General features: G+C 39.1%; 1 protein-coding gene across 2 annotated transcripts; it reads right to left on the bottom strand.

The window, feature by feature from the left end:
- Positions 1–6,655: 6,655 nt before the first annotated feature.
- Positions 6,656–20,491, bottom strand: cyldl (cylindromatosis (turban tumor syndrome), like). 2 transcript variants are annotated; one of them, XM_053499414.1, is made up of 15 exons: positions 20,296–20,491; positions 17,171–17,623; positions 16,820–17,089; positions 16,611–16,707; positions 15,637–15,818; positions 15,289–15,433; positions 14,495–14,621; positions 14,127–14,237; positions 13,765–13,856; positions 13,413–13,476; positions 12,467–12,620; positions 10,288–10,396; positions 8,070–8,188; positions 7,653–7,869; positions 6,656–7,535 (listed from the first exon to the last, which is right to left on the bottom strand). In XM_053499414.1, exons 2-15 carry the CDS (start codon positions 17,597–17,599, stop codon positions 7,351–7,353), a joined length of 2,301 nt encoding a protein of 766 aa, XP_053355389.1. In that variant the 5' UTR covers positions 17,600–17,623; positions 20,296–20,491; the 3' UTR covers positions 6,656–7,350. The 2 variants fall into 2 exon arrangements, with proteins under 2 accessions (XP_053355389.1, XP_053355388.1); XM_053499413.1 differs by having other exon boundaries at positions 20,280–20,491.
- Between the last annotated feature and the right edge of the window lie 160 nt (positions 20,492–20,651).

The raw sequence follows: 20,651 nt of genomic DNA on the forward strand, positions 1-20,651 counted from the left end.
GGCCCTTAACCCTAACTGCTCCAGGGGCGCCGTATCATGGCTGACCCTGCGCTCTGACCCCAGTTACACTGGGATATGCAATGAAGGAATTTTACTGTGCTGTAATGTATATGTGACAAACAAAGGCTTAACTTAACTAAATGGCCTCCAAGAAGTCCAGATCTCACTCTGTGATTTTTTTCTTGTAGGGCTATGCAAAGGAAGAGGTGTACAGGATAAAGGCTTGTACTCTGGAAGACTTGAAGGCAGTACATGTGTACAATTTTATATATTTATATATATAGATTATATATCCCATCAGGGAGGCGTGCATGGGATGAGAGGGGTTTTTAGCATTCTCCTCTCAGTTACCTCTGCCAGGTTCTCCAGACTGACACCCAGGACAGCACCAGCCTTTTTAATCAGCTTGTTCAGCCTGTTTGCATCAGCTGTCTTCACCCCACTGCCCCAGCACACCGCAGCAAAGAACACGACACTCTACCACGGAGTGATAGAACATGGTCAGCATTTTCCTATATACGTTGAAAGACCTGAGCCGCCTCAGTAGGAAAAGCCGACTCTTGAAAACAGCGTTGGTGTTGTTAGATCAGTCCAGTTTACAGTCAATGTATACCCCCAGGTATCTGTAGTCCTCAACTACCTTCACATCAGCCCCTCTAATGATGACAGGGGTGGGAGGAGGAGCCTACCTCCTAAAGTGCACAACCAATTCCTTTGTCTTTGTGATGTTAAGCTGTAAATGGTTTAGCTCACATCACTCAACAAAGCTGTCCATCACACTCCTGTATTCCTCCTCCTGTCCATCCCTGATACAGCCCACAATTACAGAATCATCAGAGAATTTCTGCAGGTGACATGACTGAGACTTCTACCTGAAATCAGACGTGTAGAGGGTGAAGAGGAAGGGTGATAGGACGGTCCCCTGTGGCGCACCCGTACTGCTCAGGATGTTATCAAAGCAGCAGCTCTTCAGCCGGACATGCTGTGGTCGATTTTTTAAATAGTCCATTATCCAAGCTACCAGTGAGTCGTCCACCTGCATTTCCATGAGCTTATTCTTCAGCAGTGATGGTCTGATCGTGTTAAAAGCACTAGAGAAGTCGAAAAACATGACCCTCACCATGTTCCCAACAATGTCTAAATGAGAATAAGCTTGGTCCAGCAGGTAGATGATGGCGTCCTCCACACCTATATGGGGTCGATATGTAAACTGTAGGCGATCCAGCCAAGGCTTAACCAACAGACGCAGGTGTTTTAGGATAAATCTCTCCAGCGTCTTCACGGTGTGTGAAGTCAGAGCCACTGGCCTGTAGTCACTGGGGGGCGACGGGTTGATTTTTTTCGGGACAGAAACCAGGCAGGATGTCTTCCACAGTGACGGGACCCTCTGCAGTTTCAGACTCATGTTAAAGATCTGATGTAGAACTCCAGACAGCTGGGCAGCACAGCACTTGAGGGCCCTGGGAATGACACCATCAGGGCCAGCAGCTTTACTGGAATTGAGTCTGCACAGTTCCCATCTAAGGTTTCTTTCTTCTGTCTCAGGCCAGTAATGGCCCGCATTCCATTCCACACCTCCCTGGTATTGTTCTTCTGAAGTTTGTGTTCCAGCTTTCTTTTGTAGGACTCTTTTCTCTCTGCAATCTTGTCTTTGTCTTTGAGCTCCTTCTTCACCAGTCTCAGCTGTTCTTTGTCACCGCTTCTGAAAGCTCTATTTTTCTTGTTTAGTGTAGCTTTGATGTCTTTGGTTACCCAAGGTTTATTATTGGGGAAGCAGTGAATGTTTTTTTTGGGAACCACTGTGTCCACACAGAAGTTTATATAATCCGTAACACAGCCTGTCAGATTGTCAATATTGTCTCCATGAGAATTACAGAGAACATCCCAGTTAGTTGCCTCAAAGCATCCCTGCAAAGTCTCCTCTGTCTTGTTTGTCCATCTTGTAACAGTCTTTGTGACTGCAGGTGGTCTCTGGACAACAGGTTTGTAAAGGGGCTGGAGGTGGACAAGGTTGTGATCAGCCCTGCCCAGGGGAGGAAGAGGGATGGAGGTGTATGGGTTTGGGCCCATTTTGCCTCAATGGGGCATGGCATGGAAGCTATCAGCCTGTGGCACTGCTGAGGTGTTATGGAAGACCAGGATGCTTCAATAGCGAAGTTTGGCTCTTCTGCATTGTTCGGTCTCATGATTCTTTATGGGGTTCAGGTCAAATGAGTTTGCTGACCAATCAAGAACAGTAATCCCACGGTCATTGAACCAGGTTTTGGTGCTTTTGGCAGTATGCCTCTTCATTCTTCCTCCAGACTCTGGGTCCTTGTTTCCAAATGAGATGCAAAAGTTGCTCTCATCAGAAAAGAGGACTTTGGACCACTGAGCAACAGACCAGTTCTTTTTTTCTTTAGCCCAGGTAAGACGCATCTGACGTAGTTTGTTGTTTAGGAGCGGCTTGACATGGGCTTCAACATTTGAAGCCCATGTCCACTCCTTGTGAAAGTTCCCAACATTTTGAATGGCCTTTTTCTGACAATCCCGTCCAGGCTGCGGTCATCCCTGCTGCTTGTGCACCTTTTTCTTCCACACTTTTCCATTCCACATAACTTTCTATTAATGTGCTTTGATACAGCACTTTGGGAACATCCAACTTCTTTTGCGATTACCTTTTGATGCTTTCCCTCCTTATGGAGGATGTCAGTGATGGTTTTCTGCACATCTGTCAGGTCAGCAGTCTTTCCCATGATTGTGCTTCCTACTGAATCAGACTGAGAGACTATTTAAAGGCTAAGGAACGCTTTGTAGGTGTTATGGCTTACTTAGCTGGTTAGAGTGGAACACTTTGAGCCTAGAATATTAAACCTTTTCACAATAGTCCAATTTTCGGAGATTGTGGATTTGGAATTTTCATTAACTGTAAGCCATAATTATCTCAATTATGACAAATCACGGCTTGATAACTAATATATTTCATATATTAGTTTCACCCTTTAAATTGCATTACTGAAATAAATTAACTTTTGCACGATATTCAAATTTTTCGAGTTTCACCTGTATATACAGTATACTTGGATATTTGCTAAAAAAAATCTCATTAACTGACAGTTATATTTAATCATTGGGCAAATTAATGGAAAATTGCATAGGACCTTATAAGATTTATGTTAGCAGTTAAATTGAATCTAATTCCATAGTTATCAACATTGTAACGTTAATAAAAACATTCGATAGTATTTGTTTTATTCCTGGTCCAATTTGCAGCGGATTTGGAGCCTATTTTGGGAACAATGCGTGAGCAAGGCAAGAATACACCACAGATGATAAGTCAATCCATCAAAATGCCCAATGCGCTTACTTTCTCACTCTTAGGGACAATTTAGAGTAGACAAGATCGACCCACTGAACCTGGAGCTGTGAAGCAGCAACTGCCACATATCAGTATTCCAGCGAGCATTCGTGTACTATACAGTATTGATGAAGGGATCTAGAAAAAGACTTTCAAGAGTACGCTCACTAATGTGCTTCATGTTGTCATTACTCGTCCCTAGATTTACCACAGAGTGTTCAATGTCAGATTTGTCTCATATATTGTTTAATCACTTTGCAGACTCTATCCTGCTCTTATTACTTAATATACCACATGTATCTGTAAAAACTTAAATAAAAGGATGAAAATGTATTATGACATTTGTTAATGGCCTAAAAGAGTTTTAGCTGCTTTCTGTAGGAAAACAAACCTCTCTGCATTCCTTTTTAAGATAACTTAGTGGTAAAACTGTATACAGTGTAATAATAACCTGCGCTTGGGTTACTGTATATGTCGGGTTTCTCACTGTAAACACACAGGGTAAAACAAGATCACTGGTTTCCTCCCACTTCCAAAATACATGTTGAAGGGTGAACTGGATACATTGAAACTAGGTGTAAAAATTTATGTACTGTAGTGGAATGGCAACCCACCCATGGTGTATTTCCCAACACATGTCCAGTGTTAGGATCGGCAGCTGAGAAGAACTCATATTCTCCAGCATGCCCAGTAAAACCTAACTGTTGTTTTATTTATAGTACTGTGCAAAAGTCGGCACTTACTAAAAAAAAAAGTGGCATATGCAAAAATGCCTTTGAAATCATTCTACATATAAATGAAAATTCTATAAAGAGCACTAAAGAGGAAAAAATAAACACTGTCAATGTTTGGTGTAAAAAGTCTTTCACTTGAAATTAATCAATAGCGTTAGATTGAGATTTGTAGATTGAGATTTGTAGTTTTATAAGTAAAACAGCTTGGAGGTTTTACTGAGTGTGCTGGAGAATATGCCAGAGTTCTTATGTTTTTTTATCTGAAAACCGTTATGTCATGTTATATGTTGCTTTCGTTATAGGCTTGCAAATAGTTTTGCTCTGACCCAGTCTTCTAGCCATCACAATTTGGTCCTTGTCAAGGTCACTCATGTACACATCAATTTACATTTACATTTAGGCATTTGGCAAACAATCTTATCCAGAGCGACTTACATTTTTATCTCATTACACATCTGAGCACTTGAGGGTTAAGGGCCTCGCTCAAGGGCCCAACAGTGGCAACTTGGCGGTTGTGGGGTTTGAACCTGGGATCTTCCGAACCGTAGTCCAATGCCTTAACCACTGAGCTACCCCTGGCCCCCTTCAGGAAAACAAAAGGTGCACTTGCTGCCTAATATGTCCACCCACCTCCAGCTGCCATTGTAATAATGTACCAAATGTGGCTACTGTGAAAAGGGTCAAAATGTGATGACTGGACAACTGGGTCAGAGCCTAACTGCAGCTCTTCTGGGTTGCAGTGGTCGCGACATACCTAAAGTGGTCTAAGGAAGGAAGACCGGTAGAACCAGCGAGCTGGCCCGTGTAGTCCGATTCAATATAAGAAATGTTGTAGCTCAAATTGAGGAAAAGGTTAATGCTGTTTTTTTGGTGGCAAAAAGATGCAAAACATATTGTCTTTTGGTCCTCTTCTGTTGCACATTATAAAGTCATGTTTTGCTGATAATGGAGTTCTCCAGGTCAACTTTTCATTAGTCTGTGACGAAGAACAGGATGTTCTGTGGTCAGTTATGATCAGAAGATGCGACGGCTGTATTATCTTTATTCTGGTTTTAAGTGAGAGATTGATCAGTCTTTTGGAACTACATATTAAACAATTCACTGACATCAAGACACTTTGTTTTAAAGTCTCATCTCTGGAAGTACTCCATGACATTTTGTGAAATTCCTTCTTTTCATTTAATCCTACTTAAAGTAATATACAGTCAGATCTAACACATGTTTCTAAGAGCTTATTTAAGATTGCCTGCTAAAAGAACATTGTCCTTGACATTCGGTTTATATTAAAATGGACATGCCTATCAGGGAAGGTTAAACCAGCAGGAGTCCGGAAGGAATATATCTCTAAAGCTCTGTTATAAATGCACATAAACATAGCAGCATAGTTTTTAAAATAGACTGCTGTATTTACTATGTATTAGATAAAGTTTGGCGGTCGAATTACTACTTTTAGGCTGTTCCAACTCTTCAGGATTTTTATTGCACCGCCTATCTGTCATGATAATTGTTTGGAAATGGTGCATAACTGAAAAGGGAAAAGAAGATATGTACTTAAAGAAAGAGATTAAGAGAGAATACAAACAAAAGACAACCAGGCTTACCTTCGTTTAAGAAAAGAAACGGTTGAAAAGGCTGAGTGCTCTCATTGTCTTTCTGTATTATCATGGTTTGTATTGGTGCTAAAAGGTGTCTCAACAGGTGAAAAAAAGAATTTTCTGATAGGATTAACACCATTAGCTCTAACACTTAATGCCTTTCCCAATCCATGCTTAATTTTTTGTAAATAGGCATACACATTTATATTTTTATCGGATAAAAGAAAACATATTTGCTAAACACAGGGTTATGTCCTTTTATGTTCTTTTGTGTCTGTTCCTTTTTTTTTAAATTCTCTTTTAATTTTTAATATCAATGATCTTAACCGTCATTTAAATGAAACTTAGTCAATTTAGATTTCAAATGAAAAGACATAAACCTGAAAGATAAATGAAAGTGTATTGATTTCAATAAATGAAAGTGTATTATTCTAAACTCCAAAACTGTTAAGATATAGCAACATAAATTTGACACGGTTACAGACACTACAGATTCTTTGCTTTTTAAACTTTTACCAAAAAAAAAAACAAATTAAGCAACAGTTTTACAGGTCATATGCTACTAGAAGCTTACACCAATTTTAGTATACAATACTCAAAGAAATATGAATAATTTGCATTTTAAATTATTATTATCATTTGAAGCGAGAGAGTATAATGCAGAAAATTGCCACTTTGGGCCACATACCGTAAAAGATCCAACTCTTAAAAATGGCTCTCAAGTTAGCAACTTGAAGTCTTTAGGGAAGCAAGATTGGTCACTTTCATAGATTTTAGAAGTAGCTTCTTTGGCACACATTTTCTGTATTTTGCATATAACATAAATAAATAATAAAATCAGCAACAACATCATATACACATTCACATACACATTCACACCTAGGGGCAATTTAGAGTAGCCAACAAGCATGTTTTGAAAAATGGGAGAAAATGGAACATAATTAAAAAACATATATATTTCTTTAAAGCAATATTTCAGTACAAAAGTATGGTGTAAAAGTAGATTTATTTAATAAATGGTCCCCAAAAGTGCAATTTCCCTGAGAAACCTCTACATATATTAGATATACAAAGTAAGAAAGACATTTAAGTGCATCTTCATCAGTCTACTTTTTTCTGATGATTCACAGGCCCTTCCAAAAATAAAAACAGACACAATACTAATAAACACATAAAAAGGAAAGCCTCCTACAAATGATCAAATAGCATTAATAGCAAAGCTTATTAGGAAAAAAAATGTTTCTAGTATTTTTCTTAGAATTTTTTTTGTCATTTTTGACTTTCTTTCATCTATATGGCAATGATACTGTTATATCATACTGTACAGCAGGTTATTTTATGTTTTTATAATACAGTATTAGCATGATATTTCATTATATACAGGTCTGGCAGTAAATTCCGGATTTGGTACAATAGGATGCGGTATGATTGATATTACATTACATTACTCTAGTGTATTTATAAGGCAATAAAAACTCTGGAATTATTGAACATGGTAAAGAAAATTACTCCATTATTCCCCCGTTCAGAGTAGATTTCTTGAGGCTCACCAGATCACAGATTATTGTTTCCTAGAAACTTAATAAAACATTGTCACAAAAAATTCTCACGTCAGTATTCTTTGAAATCAAAATAAATGTTTGCTGTGTAGACAGGAGTGTAGCCATTTGTTTGATTGATGGTGTCAGCGATACAAAGCCATGCTGGGGCTCTGGTACAGGTACATGTAGCCGTCACAGAAGAGTCTTTTTGCCACACCATCCATTTCACGGGGTACCTGCTTAGCCAGCTCAGCTAGTGGCATATTGAGGTAGCGTGCCACCTCCGGACATGCTTTAACCTCAGGAATGTTGAAGCCATCAGTCTCACCTAAGCACAGGTTATGTAAATGACTAAAATTGGGTGTATAAGCAAATATACATACAAAAACAAATAGCCCAAATAAATGTTTTATTATGCATTTTAATGTATTAGGTTTGCCCTCACCTTTTCGGTCAGCCATGCTATCAAAAAAGATCCAGTCGGTTATTTTCGGTCCGTATTTGACAAAAGAAACATAGTGGCTAGTCTCTATGCATAGAACAGCAAACAGCTCTAGTTTCTCTCGTGGAAGAGTGTGTTCCAGACTCTGCGAGTAACTGAATCCTTCAGGGAGATGCAGGGATGATGGTTTATGAAACTGTCGGCGGGGGTGAAGGTGGACCTGAGCAGGATGTACAAGAAGATAGAAAATTTCTAACATCATTTATGATGTTTTTTTTTTTTTGTAAAATAAACAACCTCCAATGAAAGCATTTCACATTTGAATAGTAAGATCTTTGCCATTGATTACTGGACAATTTGTAAAAATACAATATTTTCCATATTCATACAAGTAAAACGAAAGGGTATAAACACACCCACCTTGGATGAACAATTATTACAGAAAACTTTTAATCCTGTATGGCTGAAAACTGAATCTGTGAAGCACTGGCTACACTCCACATGGGCTAGCTGTCCACACACCACACACTGCTGAAGACCTAAAACACAATCACAAGCAGGTAAGGTACTGATGTAATTCAATATAAACATGATGTTTAGAATTACCACGATACACCATATGGCCCAAAGTATGTGGACACTTGACTGTCACACCCATATGTTTGTAGACACCTGACTATCATACCCATAAGTATGTGGACGCCTGACTATTATACCAATAAGTATGTGGACACTTTATACAGTGAACCCTTGGATTACGAGCATAATTCGTTCCGGAAGCGGGCTTGTATTCTCATTCGTAAACCAAATTTAATTTTCCCATAAGAAATAATGGAAACTCAAATTATTCGTTCCACAGCCCAAAAAACAAACAAACATAAAAATAATTAATACAAAATATAAAGTAAAAATAAATCAAATGGACCTGCACTTCACCTCTAAAAAAAAAAGGAAAAATAAATTCCGACAGATAATTGTTTCCGTTTATGCGTGCAGCCGCTGTGTGTGTGTGTATATGTGTGTAAAGCTAAAGTAAGAGGAGACTCTTACTTACTTCTCATCTTACACAGTAAACCTCCTCACACTCACATACACAGACATTAACGGAAAGACTGTTTTGTCAGAAAAATTAGCAAGGAACATTGCTTATGACACTCGTGTGAGCACATACTAACGGAATCACTGTTGTAAAGTAAAACAAACAAACCAATAAACCTGCACTTTACTTTTGAAAATAATCGCGACAGACCAGTGTTTCTGTGTAGAGAACCGAGAGAGAGAGAGAATGAGAGAACTGGCACGATGTCAAATTATGCGCACGCAGACACATAACGACAGGCTGAGAAAAAAAATGGATCTTTACATTCTAATGAGACTTTCTTTTGCTTTACATGTGCGCACACACGTGTGTTATAAGAAACAGTACACGTGGGTTGTACACACGCGCTTACAAACAAAAAATAAAATATGTTTTACGCACACACGTGGTCACAGTGTTATAGTAAACAGTACACATGTGCACGGATGTTGATTATACAAGTAAGAGGCGCACTAAGACCCAGCAGAGGAGACGATTACCCACAATTCTGCAGCGCAAGAGAGAAAAAAATGTTTGCTTAGTTGTGATCACTTGACGCTCGACGTCAAAACAAGAAGCGCATGCCTGATACATGATACTCGTAAACCAAGACTTGCTCGTTTTTCAATTTAAAATCTTTGCTCGTCTTGCGGAACACTCGCAAACCTGCATTACTCTCAATCCAAGCTTTCACTGTATGTGAGTATGTGGACACCTGACTATTATAACCATATGTATGTGGACACCTGGCCATCATAACCATATGTATGTGTGGACACCTAAACATCATACCCATATATACTGTATATGTTGAGAACTGACCATCATACACATATATAGGTGTGGACACTGGACCATCATACTGTACCTATATGTATGTATGCCAAATGTTGCCACAATTGGAAACACCCAATTGTATAGAACTTCTTTGTATGCGGCGCAAAACCTCTTCCAGCCTGACAGTATTCCTGTGCACAAAGCAAACACTATGAAGACAAGGTTTGAAACGTAAGAACTTCGGCGTCCTGGTCAGAGCCCTGACCACAACTCCACTGAAATTCAATAAGTAAACTGGAACTGGGTCTTCTTGCATAACATCTGCTAAACAAGCATAGATCCTCTCAGCCATGCACCAAGATTTATTGGAAAGCCTTTTCAGAGCAGTGAGTGGAGGTTGTTAAAATAACAATTAAAGAACTAAACGTACAGTACAGGGGATTTTTTTCCATATGGGTGTGATGATGAGGTGTCCACATGGCCATATAGTCTATGCTCTAAAGAGATACAAATACAGACATGACTATATTGTTTTTAGAAAGATTGCCAGAAAGGTTCACAGGGCATCTGATGAAAACATCTGACATGCAACAACAAAGGCGGGCACACAAGGGAGCTTTCCAAGTGTTTATGAGCATGTAATCTGAATACAGATACAGATATAAACCTTTAGAGTGTTAAACAGTTAGAGATACAAATGATGATTGTATTTCACTCTTTATAAATAAAGACTACTATAGTGAAGATCACACAAAGCAACTACATGACTTTTAATTAACCCACCGTTGGACAGAAGAGCAGTGATATCTAGCTGCAGTGAGGGAATGATTTTGGGAAACATTTTAAACTGCTTCCCAGAGCGAGGCATTGTCAGGATCAGGCAAGAAGGCACCTGGAGTCACAGAAAAATATAAATACAAGCTTAGAACTGAGAAATACCTGCAAAAAAAGTGTGTTATTTGTATGCATGTATGTATAATTTCCTCTAGTTTTACCTTGGGATCAATTAAGTGTGTAGTTATCAGCCCCAGTATAAGCAACTCAGCCACCAGACTACACAAATGTCTTCTAACGTCTAACAGCGACAGATTATGACATTTAAAGACTGGTTTCTTAATATTTAGAGCCACTATATGACTATACTGCAGTTCACACATTTACGTCACATGACACTGATCATCTGCACTTGTCTCCAAAATCAAAATGTCCACTTTTAAGAACAGATCAAATACTACATTCATTCTCAAGCACAGGTCGATGTCTCATGACAAGCCAGTTTATAGGCTTCGCAGAACAAAGGCTGCCATTTGTAACTTAAATGCATTCAGTGGATTTATGGAGAATGTTGAAGCCAAGTTGTGAGTCAAAGAAAACAAACACAAAATATTCTGTATCAGATTTAAGCACTTCTTGTTTCATTAAAAGAAAACCGTCTTATTTCCCTAAAACTGTCCAATTGTTCATACAGTATAGGAACTTACAGATCATGTTATTAGGAACAACTGTGTTCCATCATGCATTTATCCAATCAGACAATCATGTGACTGTAGCGAAACATAAAAATCATGCAGGCCGTAGTTCAAAAGCTTCAGTAAATGTTTATATCAAATATAAGAATAAGGAAAAATGTCATTCTCAGTGAAATTAACCATGGGGTGGTAGTTGGTGCCAAATGCGCCTGACGAAAATCCCAGGCGATCAGCAGTATTTCAGCATTTGTTGATTTTAGAACAGCAGGATTTTAGCAAGTGCTAATCTCCTGGGATTTTCACACCCATCCATCTCTAGAGTCTACACAAAATGTTGCAGAAAAATAATAAACATTGAGGAAAAGTTCTGAAGATGAAAATCCCATGTTGATAATCGAGGTCAAGAAACCGTGCAGTTAAAGAGTGGAAAAAGAAAAGGTTTTTAATTTTCTGCTGCATGGTTTTGATGAGCCTTTACTCAGTGTAGCATTAAATTCTTGTTCCCGGCTGCCAGGAGTGGAAGGATTTTTGTCCCTTTTGAATTAAAAAAAAAATATATTGACTGAAGCTCTTGACATGTGCAGTATCTGCATGACTTTACGCGTTACACTGCTGTCACATGATTGGCTGATTGAATAACTGAGTGAATAATAAGATGCACTGGTTTTCCTCTAAAGTGCTCTAGGAGGATATATTTCTCCACAATTGATGGAATTTCCAGGAATTCCATCCGCCACCCGGTGAAGTAATTATCCCTATTCTTTCCTTTCTTATTCTCACTCTCTCATCCTTTATTTCTCTCATTGATTCTCTTTTTCTTCACACCTACTGTCATTTACTCTACAGTGTTTCTATTCCACTTATTTTCCTTTTTCTTTGCTTCTCATTCATTTATTTCTTTCTCTCCTCTCTCCCTGCCTTTCTTACTTCCTCTCTTTTCCTTTCTTTTTTATTTCTCAATCTATCCCCTTCTTCCTTCCCTTTCTAAGTTCATTTTTCCTTTTTCTCTGCTTCCTTTCTTTTTGTCGTTCCATCTCCCTTGTATCTCCTTCTCTCCCGTCTTTCTCCCAGTTCCTTATTATCATGACTGGTCATTGCTGTTGTTACTAGTCTAGGGGTGTGTACATGACAGTGCATTACCTGAGTGCACTTTGCAGTGGGTCTTTCATCACAAAAATCATAATTCTACAGAGGCACAGGGTCTTGTGATCAGTTTTACAATGGAAATGGAATAGGAGTGCTAAAACAACCCAAACTCAGGATTCAGTTGGCTAAAAGCTATGAGAACACCCGTACTACACATGTATTATTATTACTATTATTATTATTATTATTATTATTGTTATGTGTCACTTATGCTAGCTCTTTGGCAGCCTGGTGATGCCTGACTAATATCAGGAGTTAGCCAACAGCACCACCTACAGGGCAACAACACATTATTATTTAAATATCGAACTTAACAAATGAAACATTATGAGACATAACGCACAGACCTCTGCTAGTTTGATGCCGTTGTTGTAGAAAGAATGCTCGAGCAGCTGCTGCACTGTTGGTAAAACCAGACTGTGGTTGTAATCCATGAAGATTTGGTACAAGTAACTTGTCTGCTCCAGCTCTGTTACACCTTTAGGCTGATCACATGATTTCCTAAATGAAGACAAAGTTGAACACAATTAAATGTATAAATAGAACTTTAAATGCAAAAAAAATAAATTAATTTAAAAAATTTATAGCAGACATACAGTATGTTAATGTTAATTTATTGAGCGATAAAATGCCTAAAATTACTCTTAGAAATAAAATGCACATATACAGTACATTCCATATTTAAATAGACAGTCGTTGTACAGGGAGCTTATCTGTGTAAGTATTAAATTCTATTAAAATTTATATAAAAAAAAAACATTCCATACGGCATGTGAACTTGCTGCCCCCACTTGAAGTCATCCCTAGCACATCAGCTCATTTGATCTGGCACAGATTGATTTCTACAATAGATAGCCTTCCTGATGCAACTCTCCAGTGTTTTTTTTTGTCCAGACTGAAAGTGCATTAACTTGTACTTCATCAAGGAATTGAACTCAGTTTTCCATAAGACAAGATAAGATTTTATTACATATTACATATTATGCACAGCAATGAGTGGTATAAGTTAATTTTAACGTGCTGGAGTCAAAACTTAATCTTTATCTGATCGATTTCTCATCTGTGATTCACTCTCTGTGTATTTGGCTGATTTCGAAAGTGAGGACAATTTAGCATAAAGAAGGCGTAAGTTAATCGATCTGACAACATTTGATTCCTTCTACGGACTCTTAAACCGCCAACAACGGGTACTTCAGCTTGTCGCACATATAACATTGAAATGTTTACACATTTAACACACAGCTTTGTGTATATTACAGCTCTGCACCAGGAGGGACAGGTTGTCCTACTTACAGTTTCAGTAGTGGCTCCAGTGACAGAATGTCCTGCATGAGGAGAGTAAGAAACTCTTCTGGATCTGAGTGTAGAAAGACAAAAAAACAAAAAAGAAAACACACTTATCACACTACCTGTTCATGCAGCTATAGGTGCTTTGTATGATAAAACTGTAACTAGAATTATAGATTTGTCATCTAAAATTTGCACTCGTTATAATAAAATATTTAAAAATTCTTGTGGCTTTAGTTGCATGTTTTTACTTTTTTTCCCCTCATTCCTAAGATTTAAATAGCCCATTCTATTTGGAATTCCATCCATCCATCCATTTTATATCCTATTCTACAGAAAGTAGATGTAAAGTGCAAACCTTTCTCATCCGTGGTGTAGCTAGGACAGTGGCCTCGCTCCTTTACCTGCTTTCGAAGCTTCATTACACTCTGTGCCTGGACAAAACCCTTTCTACACACACACACACACACACACACACACACACACAAACAAACTTGAGATATGTCCAGAGAAAAATGACTTTACGCACATCAATTAGCCTAATCTGCATGTCTTTGTATTGTGGGAGTAAACCAGAGCACCCCGAGAGAAACCCACCAAGCATGAAGCAAACTCCGACCCCGAGGTGGGAACTGAACCCGGACCCTGGAGGCGTAAGGCGACAGTGCTAACCACTAAGCCACAGTGATGGATTTAAAATGTGAGGTGAATTACACTTACCTGCGTAGAGGACACACGATGTCCCTTAAAAGAGTTTTCTGAATGGGTTCATCGATACGTTTAGTCTTTTTAAACAGAAGAGAGTCCAGTACTGATGAGCAGGAAAACAAACTAGAACAGAAAGGGTTAGACAAATATTTAGCCTAGTAAAGACATGTGTAGTGCAGTTACAAGAAAATCATATCAATCAAATGAAAAACTTCACCCTGTGTAAAAAACAACGTTATAAATGCCTAATGTGCATGCTTACATTCTGGTGTACACATGTGAATGTACTGTACAATAGCATTTAGGTTGCAGAACGTTTCCAGGTGGAAACATTTAACCCTGAAAAGTTATGACTTGAAAAGATTTGAGCAAGTCCAAACCTAAAGAGAGCAGCATCCATGTAACAGGAGTTACAGTGACCCTGGACCCCCTTCATCCGGCCATTCAGAACCGCCATCACGTCCTCGGACCTCAGGGGTGGGACGGCTATATCCTCTTTATCGCGGTCTGTAAACACATCCCAAACAGAAAATTATGTAAATACGATATTATTATATGAGTTCAAGTCAAGAATTGTCAATCAAAAAAAAAGTCAATCAAATTGCAGAATAACAGATTCTCTTAGATAACAGAGAGAATAACAGATAATCCCCGGCTACACTAATGCACTTTCACTAGTGCTTGGACACTATCAAGATAGAAGGATTTCAGACTGATCAGACTGCCTGCATCTCGTCAAAACGCGGGCCTCCCAGGAACTCCTTTAATGGTCCATACATGTGGAAATAGCTAGGAGCGAGGTCAGGACTGTAAGGGGATGTGACAATAAGTTACTTATTGATTTTCAGCATTAGGTGTTCAGCACTTGCTGAACGTTCACGGGAATGACTGCCGGGATCATTATTCATTTACATATAATTTTACATTTACTGCATTTGGAAGATTCCCTTGTTTAAAGGAACTTTTTACCATTAATCTGAGCAGTCGAGAGTTTAAAGCCTTGCTCAAGGGCCCAGCAGTGGTACTGGGCTTTGAACCTTGGACTTTCTTATTAGTATAAGTCTTCTATAAATTAGTCACTTGTTCGACTTGATTAGGTCCCGGTTTGACTTGAACGCCCTTTATAAATAGTCATAAAAAGCACTGCTGTTAATGAGGAATAAATATTACGCACCAAAATGTCCGTTTACTGCAGTGTCACCCAGGAAACGATCACCAGGCTGACAAGATGAGACCTTCACGAAGAGGCCGTGCTTCGGTGGACATGTGAAATACCGAACGTCTTTGAACGTCCCGTCACTCACCCCACATGGATATTCCTGTAGACGTAGAAGTCATTATGTTTCTATTTATATAGTATTTCTATTTTTAGTACTGGCCATGGTATTTTTCCTGACTTCTATGTCATGGTAATAAATGCAAATGATTACACAGAGCACACAGACTGAAATGAGTCAAGGGGATTTCCCAAAAGGAAATCTATTTCACAAAGCTACCAGAAGAGGGCAGTATTAATGAGTACCAGTTCCAGGCCAGCCATGCTGCTAGACATGTTTGGAAGAGAACCAGTCCAACGCACTGTTCCATAGGCGGGTCCTGTAGCCAGATTAACCATCACTGTGGAACCCACTTTTATAGCCCCGTCAGCTCCTGAATCCTGAGCTGTATCTCGATTTTCAGAAATGTCCATCCTTTCTGATTTACCTGGGGGGAAAAAAGACACATACATAAAGTGTATTAGTTACATTTAGAGTTCATTCCTTTCTATACTTCAGTCTCTCTTACGTACGCGATATCAAACTCGAGGTTCCAGTTCCAGTTCCAGTAATACCAGTAATTATCAACAGATTTCGGTATATTTATGCATATAACTTGTTATTTTGCTCTGATTCGGAACGACTTTGTAGCAACTAGAGCAATTACTTAGTAGCAGAGGGTCGCTTAAGCTAACACAAGATTCAAGATTCTTCATTGTCACTATATGAAAATAGCGAATTAAGGAATTTGTGCAATTTTTTAACTAAAATTATAACTTAAACTAAAAATTTTTATACAGGCTAAATTATACAAATTATATAACTAATATTCTCCGCATTTCAGATGTGTTTTCTTGTAAACCTGCACTTGTGATTGGTTTTTGAATGTTGTTTTGGCAGGCGGCTGCTCTCTCCTCAATACTGTAGACTGTACCGACCTACTTTCACCCACGCTACGACTAACAGTTAATTAACTATTATTATCTAAATAAGAATATTGATGTGGAGTGATATTTAGAGTTAAAGGTCTCAGCGTGTTACCATCTATTATCATCACCCCTGAAATACCTCTCATCCAATCAGATTGCTCGATCAGAACTAACGGTTGTATGATACTATTGCTGCACCCATCAACAAACTTAACGCAAACTGTTTTAATTAGCAACAAATGGGTTGAATGAAATAAATAAAACCATTTTCTTTACAGAAACTCTGTAAAGAGTTCAAACTAATCACATACATTTCTGCCACTCATCTGTATTGACATCATCCTCTTTAATAACGCAATGCCAGGGAATTTTCCTCTCTCCTCCAGCATTTCCATGTTCATCTACGTCCTGCAGAGAGACAACCGTCTGTTCTGATACTTAATTAAACAGAGAGTTATTAAAAAAAATTATCCACACATTATGACAAATCATCACTGTATAAAAAATACCAGAAACATACCGTTGAGATCAAAATCATGCCGTCTTTCATAGGACTCAGGACCATCCCATGCTGACAGACACTTTTATCATCAAGGATGTAGGTTATGCGATCTCCGACAGAAAGTTTCATGGCGGGATTGTCTTGGATGCTAGGCCATGGAACTGACGGTTTGGGATGCAGTAGTCTGATTCTGGTGAAAGGGACGAAAATGCCACAGTCTTTCTGACATTTAAAGAGGGGTTTGTACCTGTAGCTTCCATCATTCTGCCCTTTGCCCTCATCTTCTCCCTGGAACGTAAATCAAATACTTCAGTGAATCTTGTTTCACTAAAGAAAAACCTAAACCAAAAGACTACAACAATTACTCACTTGCAGTTCCACTCCAAAAAATACTGCTGCAATAGGATCCAAAAGACTCGGCTCGGAGAGCGGGCCGATGTATCTAACCACGCCTTTAAGCCACTGGGTGTTTTGCTCTACTAGGACGTCTGAGCCTTCATTTATTTCCACAGCTTGATCTAAAGCCTCAGGGTGTGCCACTTCCCTTAGTCTGTCTGTACAACTTTCAATTGCCAAAAGAAATTCTGACCTTTTCCTTGTCAGGGGCTGCAGAATATCATAGGGCAAGTTATAATCTATTGTGCCCCCTATACGCATCACAGGTACAGTGTCCTTCTTTTGAGGTTTTCGAGTTGAATAATGTTTCTCTTTTATGTAGCATATATTTCCTGGTGTGACCCAGCCATATGTGGGTTTTGCAGTGATGATGAAGTAGTCATTAGTATCACGGGATGCCATTGCTACCAGAAGATGCCTGTGAACCTGAAAGAGAAAATGAAAGCGCACATTAAGTCAGGAGTTAAGGCAGGAAACTTCACACTAATATGGATCAATTAATATATAGATTTTTTAAATAAAATATGCATTTATAACATGACTTTTTATGGAATCCCCCTAATGACATTGTAGGAAAAATATTTTGCGGCCATGATTTACTCATGTGAGTATGTGATACTACAGTGCATCGGGAAAGTATTCACAGCGCATCACCTTTTCTACATTTTGTTATGTTACAGCTTTATTCCAAAATAGGTTAAATTTAGAATTCTACACAAAATACCCCATAATGACAACATGAAAAAAGTTTACTTAAGGACTTTGCTAATTAAAAAAAAAAGAAAAAAAAAGAGAAAAACATGTGTACATAAGTATTCACAGCCTTTGCTCAATACTTTGTTAATGCACCTTCTGCAGCAATTACAGCCTCAAGTCTTTTTAAATATGATGCCACAAGCTTAGCACACCTATCCTTGGCCAGTTTCGCCCATTCCTCTTTGCAGCACCTCTCAAGCTCCATCAAGTTGGATGGGAAGCGTCGGCACAGCTATTTTAAGATCTCTCCAGAGATGTTCAATCGGATTCAAATCTGGGCTCTGGCTGGGCCACTCAAGGACATTCACAAGATATACTTTGATATGTTGGCTGTGTGCTTAGGGTCGTTGTCCTGCTGAAAGGTGAACAGTTGCCTCAATCTGAGGTCAAGAGTGCTCTGGAGCATGTTTTCATCCAGGATGTCTCTGTACATTGCTGCAGTCATCTTTCCCTTTATCCTGACTAGTCTCCCAGTTCCTGCCGCTGAAAAACATCCCCACAGCATGATGCTGCCACCACCATGCTTCACTGCTGGGCTGGTGATGAGCGGTGCCTGGTTTCCTTCAAAAATGATGCCTGGCATTCACACCAAAGAGTTCAATCTCTGTCTCATCAGACCAGAGAATTTAGTTTCTCATTGTCTGAGAGTCCTTTAGGTGCCTTCTGGCAAACTCCAGGTGGGCTGCCATGTGCCTTTTACTAAGGAGTGGCTTCCGTCTGGTCACTCTACCATATAGGCCTGATTAGTGGATTGCTGCAGAGATGGTTGTCCTTCTGGAAGATTCTTCCCTCTGGAGCTCTGACAGAGTGACCATCGGGTTTTTGGTCACCTCCCTGACTAAGGGCCTTCTTCTCCGACACTCAGTTTAGATGGCCGGCCAGCTCAAGGAAGAGTCCTGGTGGTTTCAAACTTCTTCCACTTACGGATGATGGAGGCCACTGTGCTCATTGGGACCCTCAAAGCAGCAGAAATTTTTCTGTAACCTTTCCCAGATTTGTGCGTCGGAACAATCCTGTCTCTGAGGTCTACAGACAATTCAATTGAGTTTATGCTTGGTTTGTGCTGTGACATGAACTGTCAACTGTGGGACCTTATATAGACAGGTGTGTGCCTTAATTTACCACAGGTGGACTCCAATTAAGCTGCAGAAACATCTCAAGAAGGATCAGGGGAAACAGGATGCACCTGGGCTCAATTTTGAGCTTCATGGCAAAGGCTGTGAATACTTATGTACATGAGCTTTCTCAATTTTTTTATTTATTTTTAATAAATTTGCAAAAATCTAAAGTAAACTTTTTTCATGTTGTTTTTATGGGATGTTGTGTGTAGAATACTAAGGGGAAAAAATGAATTTAATCCATTTTAGAATAAGGCTGTGACATAACAAAATGTGGAAAAAGTGATGCGCTGTGAATACTTTCGGGATGCACAGTAGTATCTTGTTCCTACACTTTAGTCATGGTCACAGACTATTTTTTACTTCTTAATGTCAGTACGGTGTGGCATTCATTCATTAATTGTCTATACCACTTAATCTGTACATGGCCTGGAGCATGAGGCAGGGTACACCATGGACAGGGTGCCAAACCATCGCAGGGCACAAACCCTCTGTGTGTACATGTGGGAGTACATGCAAACTCCATGCCCATCAACCTGAGGCGGGAATCAAACCCCGACCCTGGAGGACCCTGAACTGTGATCTAAGCTCAACCCACTTCACATTCACATCATACAGTGTATAACTGAAAAAGCCCCCACAGGCTAAAGAAATGCAGATTAGGCTAACTGGCATTCCCAAATTGCCTCTAGTGTGTGTGTGTGTCCTGTGATGGATTGGCACCCTGTCCAGGATGGACCCTGCCTCATGTCCTAAGGCTCCTGAGACAGACTCCAGGCCTCCGCGACTCTGTACAGGATAAAGCGGTATAGATGATGAGCGAGTATTACATAAACACATTTTTTGCACTTAACATGAAATTGTCAAATGTCATTACAGTAAAATGTATATTTGAGTATTAAAAGTTTTTGCTTTGATTAATTTGCACAACCCATAAGCAATCCACTGGGAGATTAAATGTTAGATGTTTTTAAACTATTAAGACTTATTGTTTACTTGGTTTCACTGCATTGATCGTAAACACTTTCTCTTTGTTGAAACTCTTTTCCTATTTCCTCTTTCTGATCAGAGTGTGAAAAAGTGAAAGCAGAGCACTAAGAAATCAATCACCTGTAACGAATACATCATAAAACACACATTAAATCACTGAAAACAGGTTTATCAACAATGACCAGGTAAAAGAACAAGAAAATGAGAGAAAAACTGACCTGTTTTATTTGTTACCTAATTTACTTTCGGTTTATTCAATCCTGAGATGTCTTCAAACCTGTGTCTTTAACTCAGTCTCATGGTGTCTTCTTAACAAAAAACAGTGGCAGAAATCCAAACTCCATAAACATTTAGTTTTTTCTTTGGTTTTGTTTGTTTCCTGAGTTTCCTGTTCACTCTTGTCTCTCCAACAACAACTTTCACGAGTATGTGTCTGTCATCTGTCATTACACTTTCATTTGGCCATATAAATCCTAGATACATATATCATTTCCCCGCTCATTACATTGAGTATACATACTGTAGATCGTATAGGCGACGAAACCTGTGGGTGACGCAGTTATTTTTGAGCTTCTCATTGGCCGCGTTGT

Source organism: Clarias gariepinus, chromosome 6 (genome assembly GCF_024256425.1).
Source record: "Clarias gariepinus isolate MV-2021 ecotype Netherlands chromosome 6, CGAR_prim_01v2, whole genome shotgun sequence".
Taxonomy (NCBI): Eukaryota; Metazoa; Chordata; class Actinopteri; order Siluriformes; family Clariidae; genus Clarias; species Clarias gariepinus.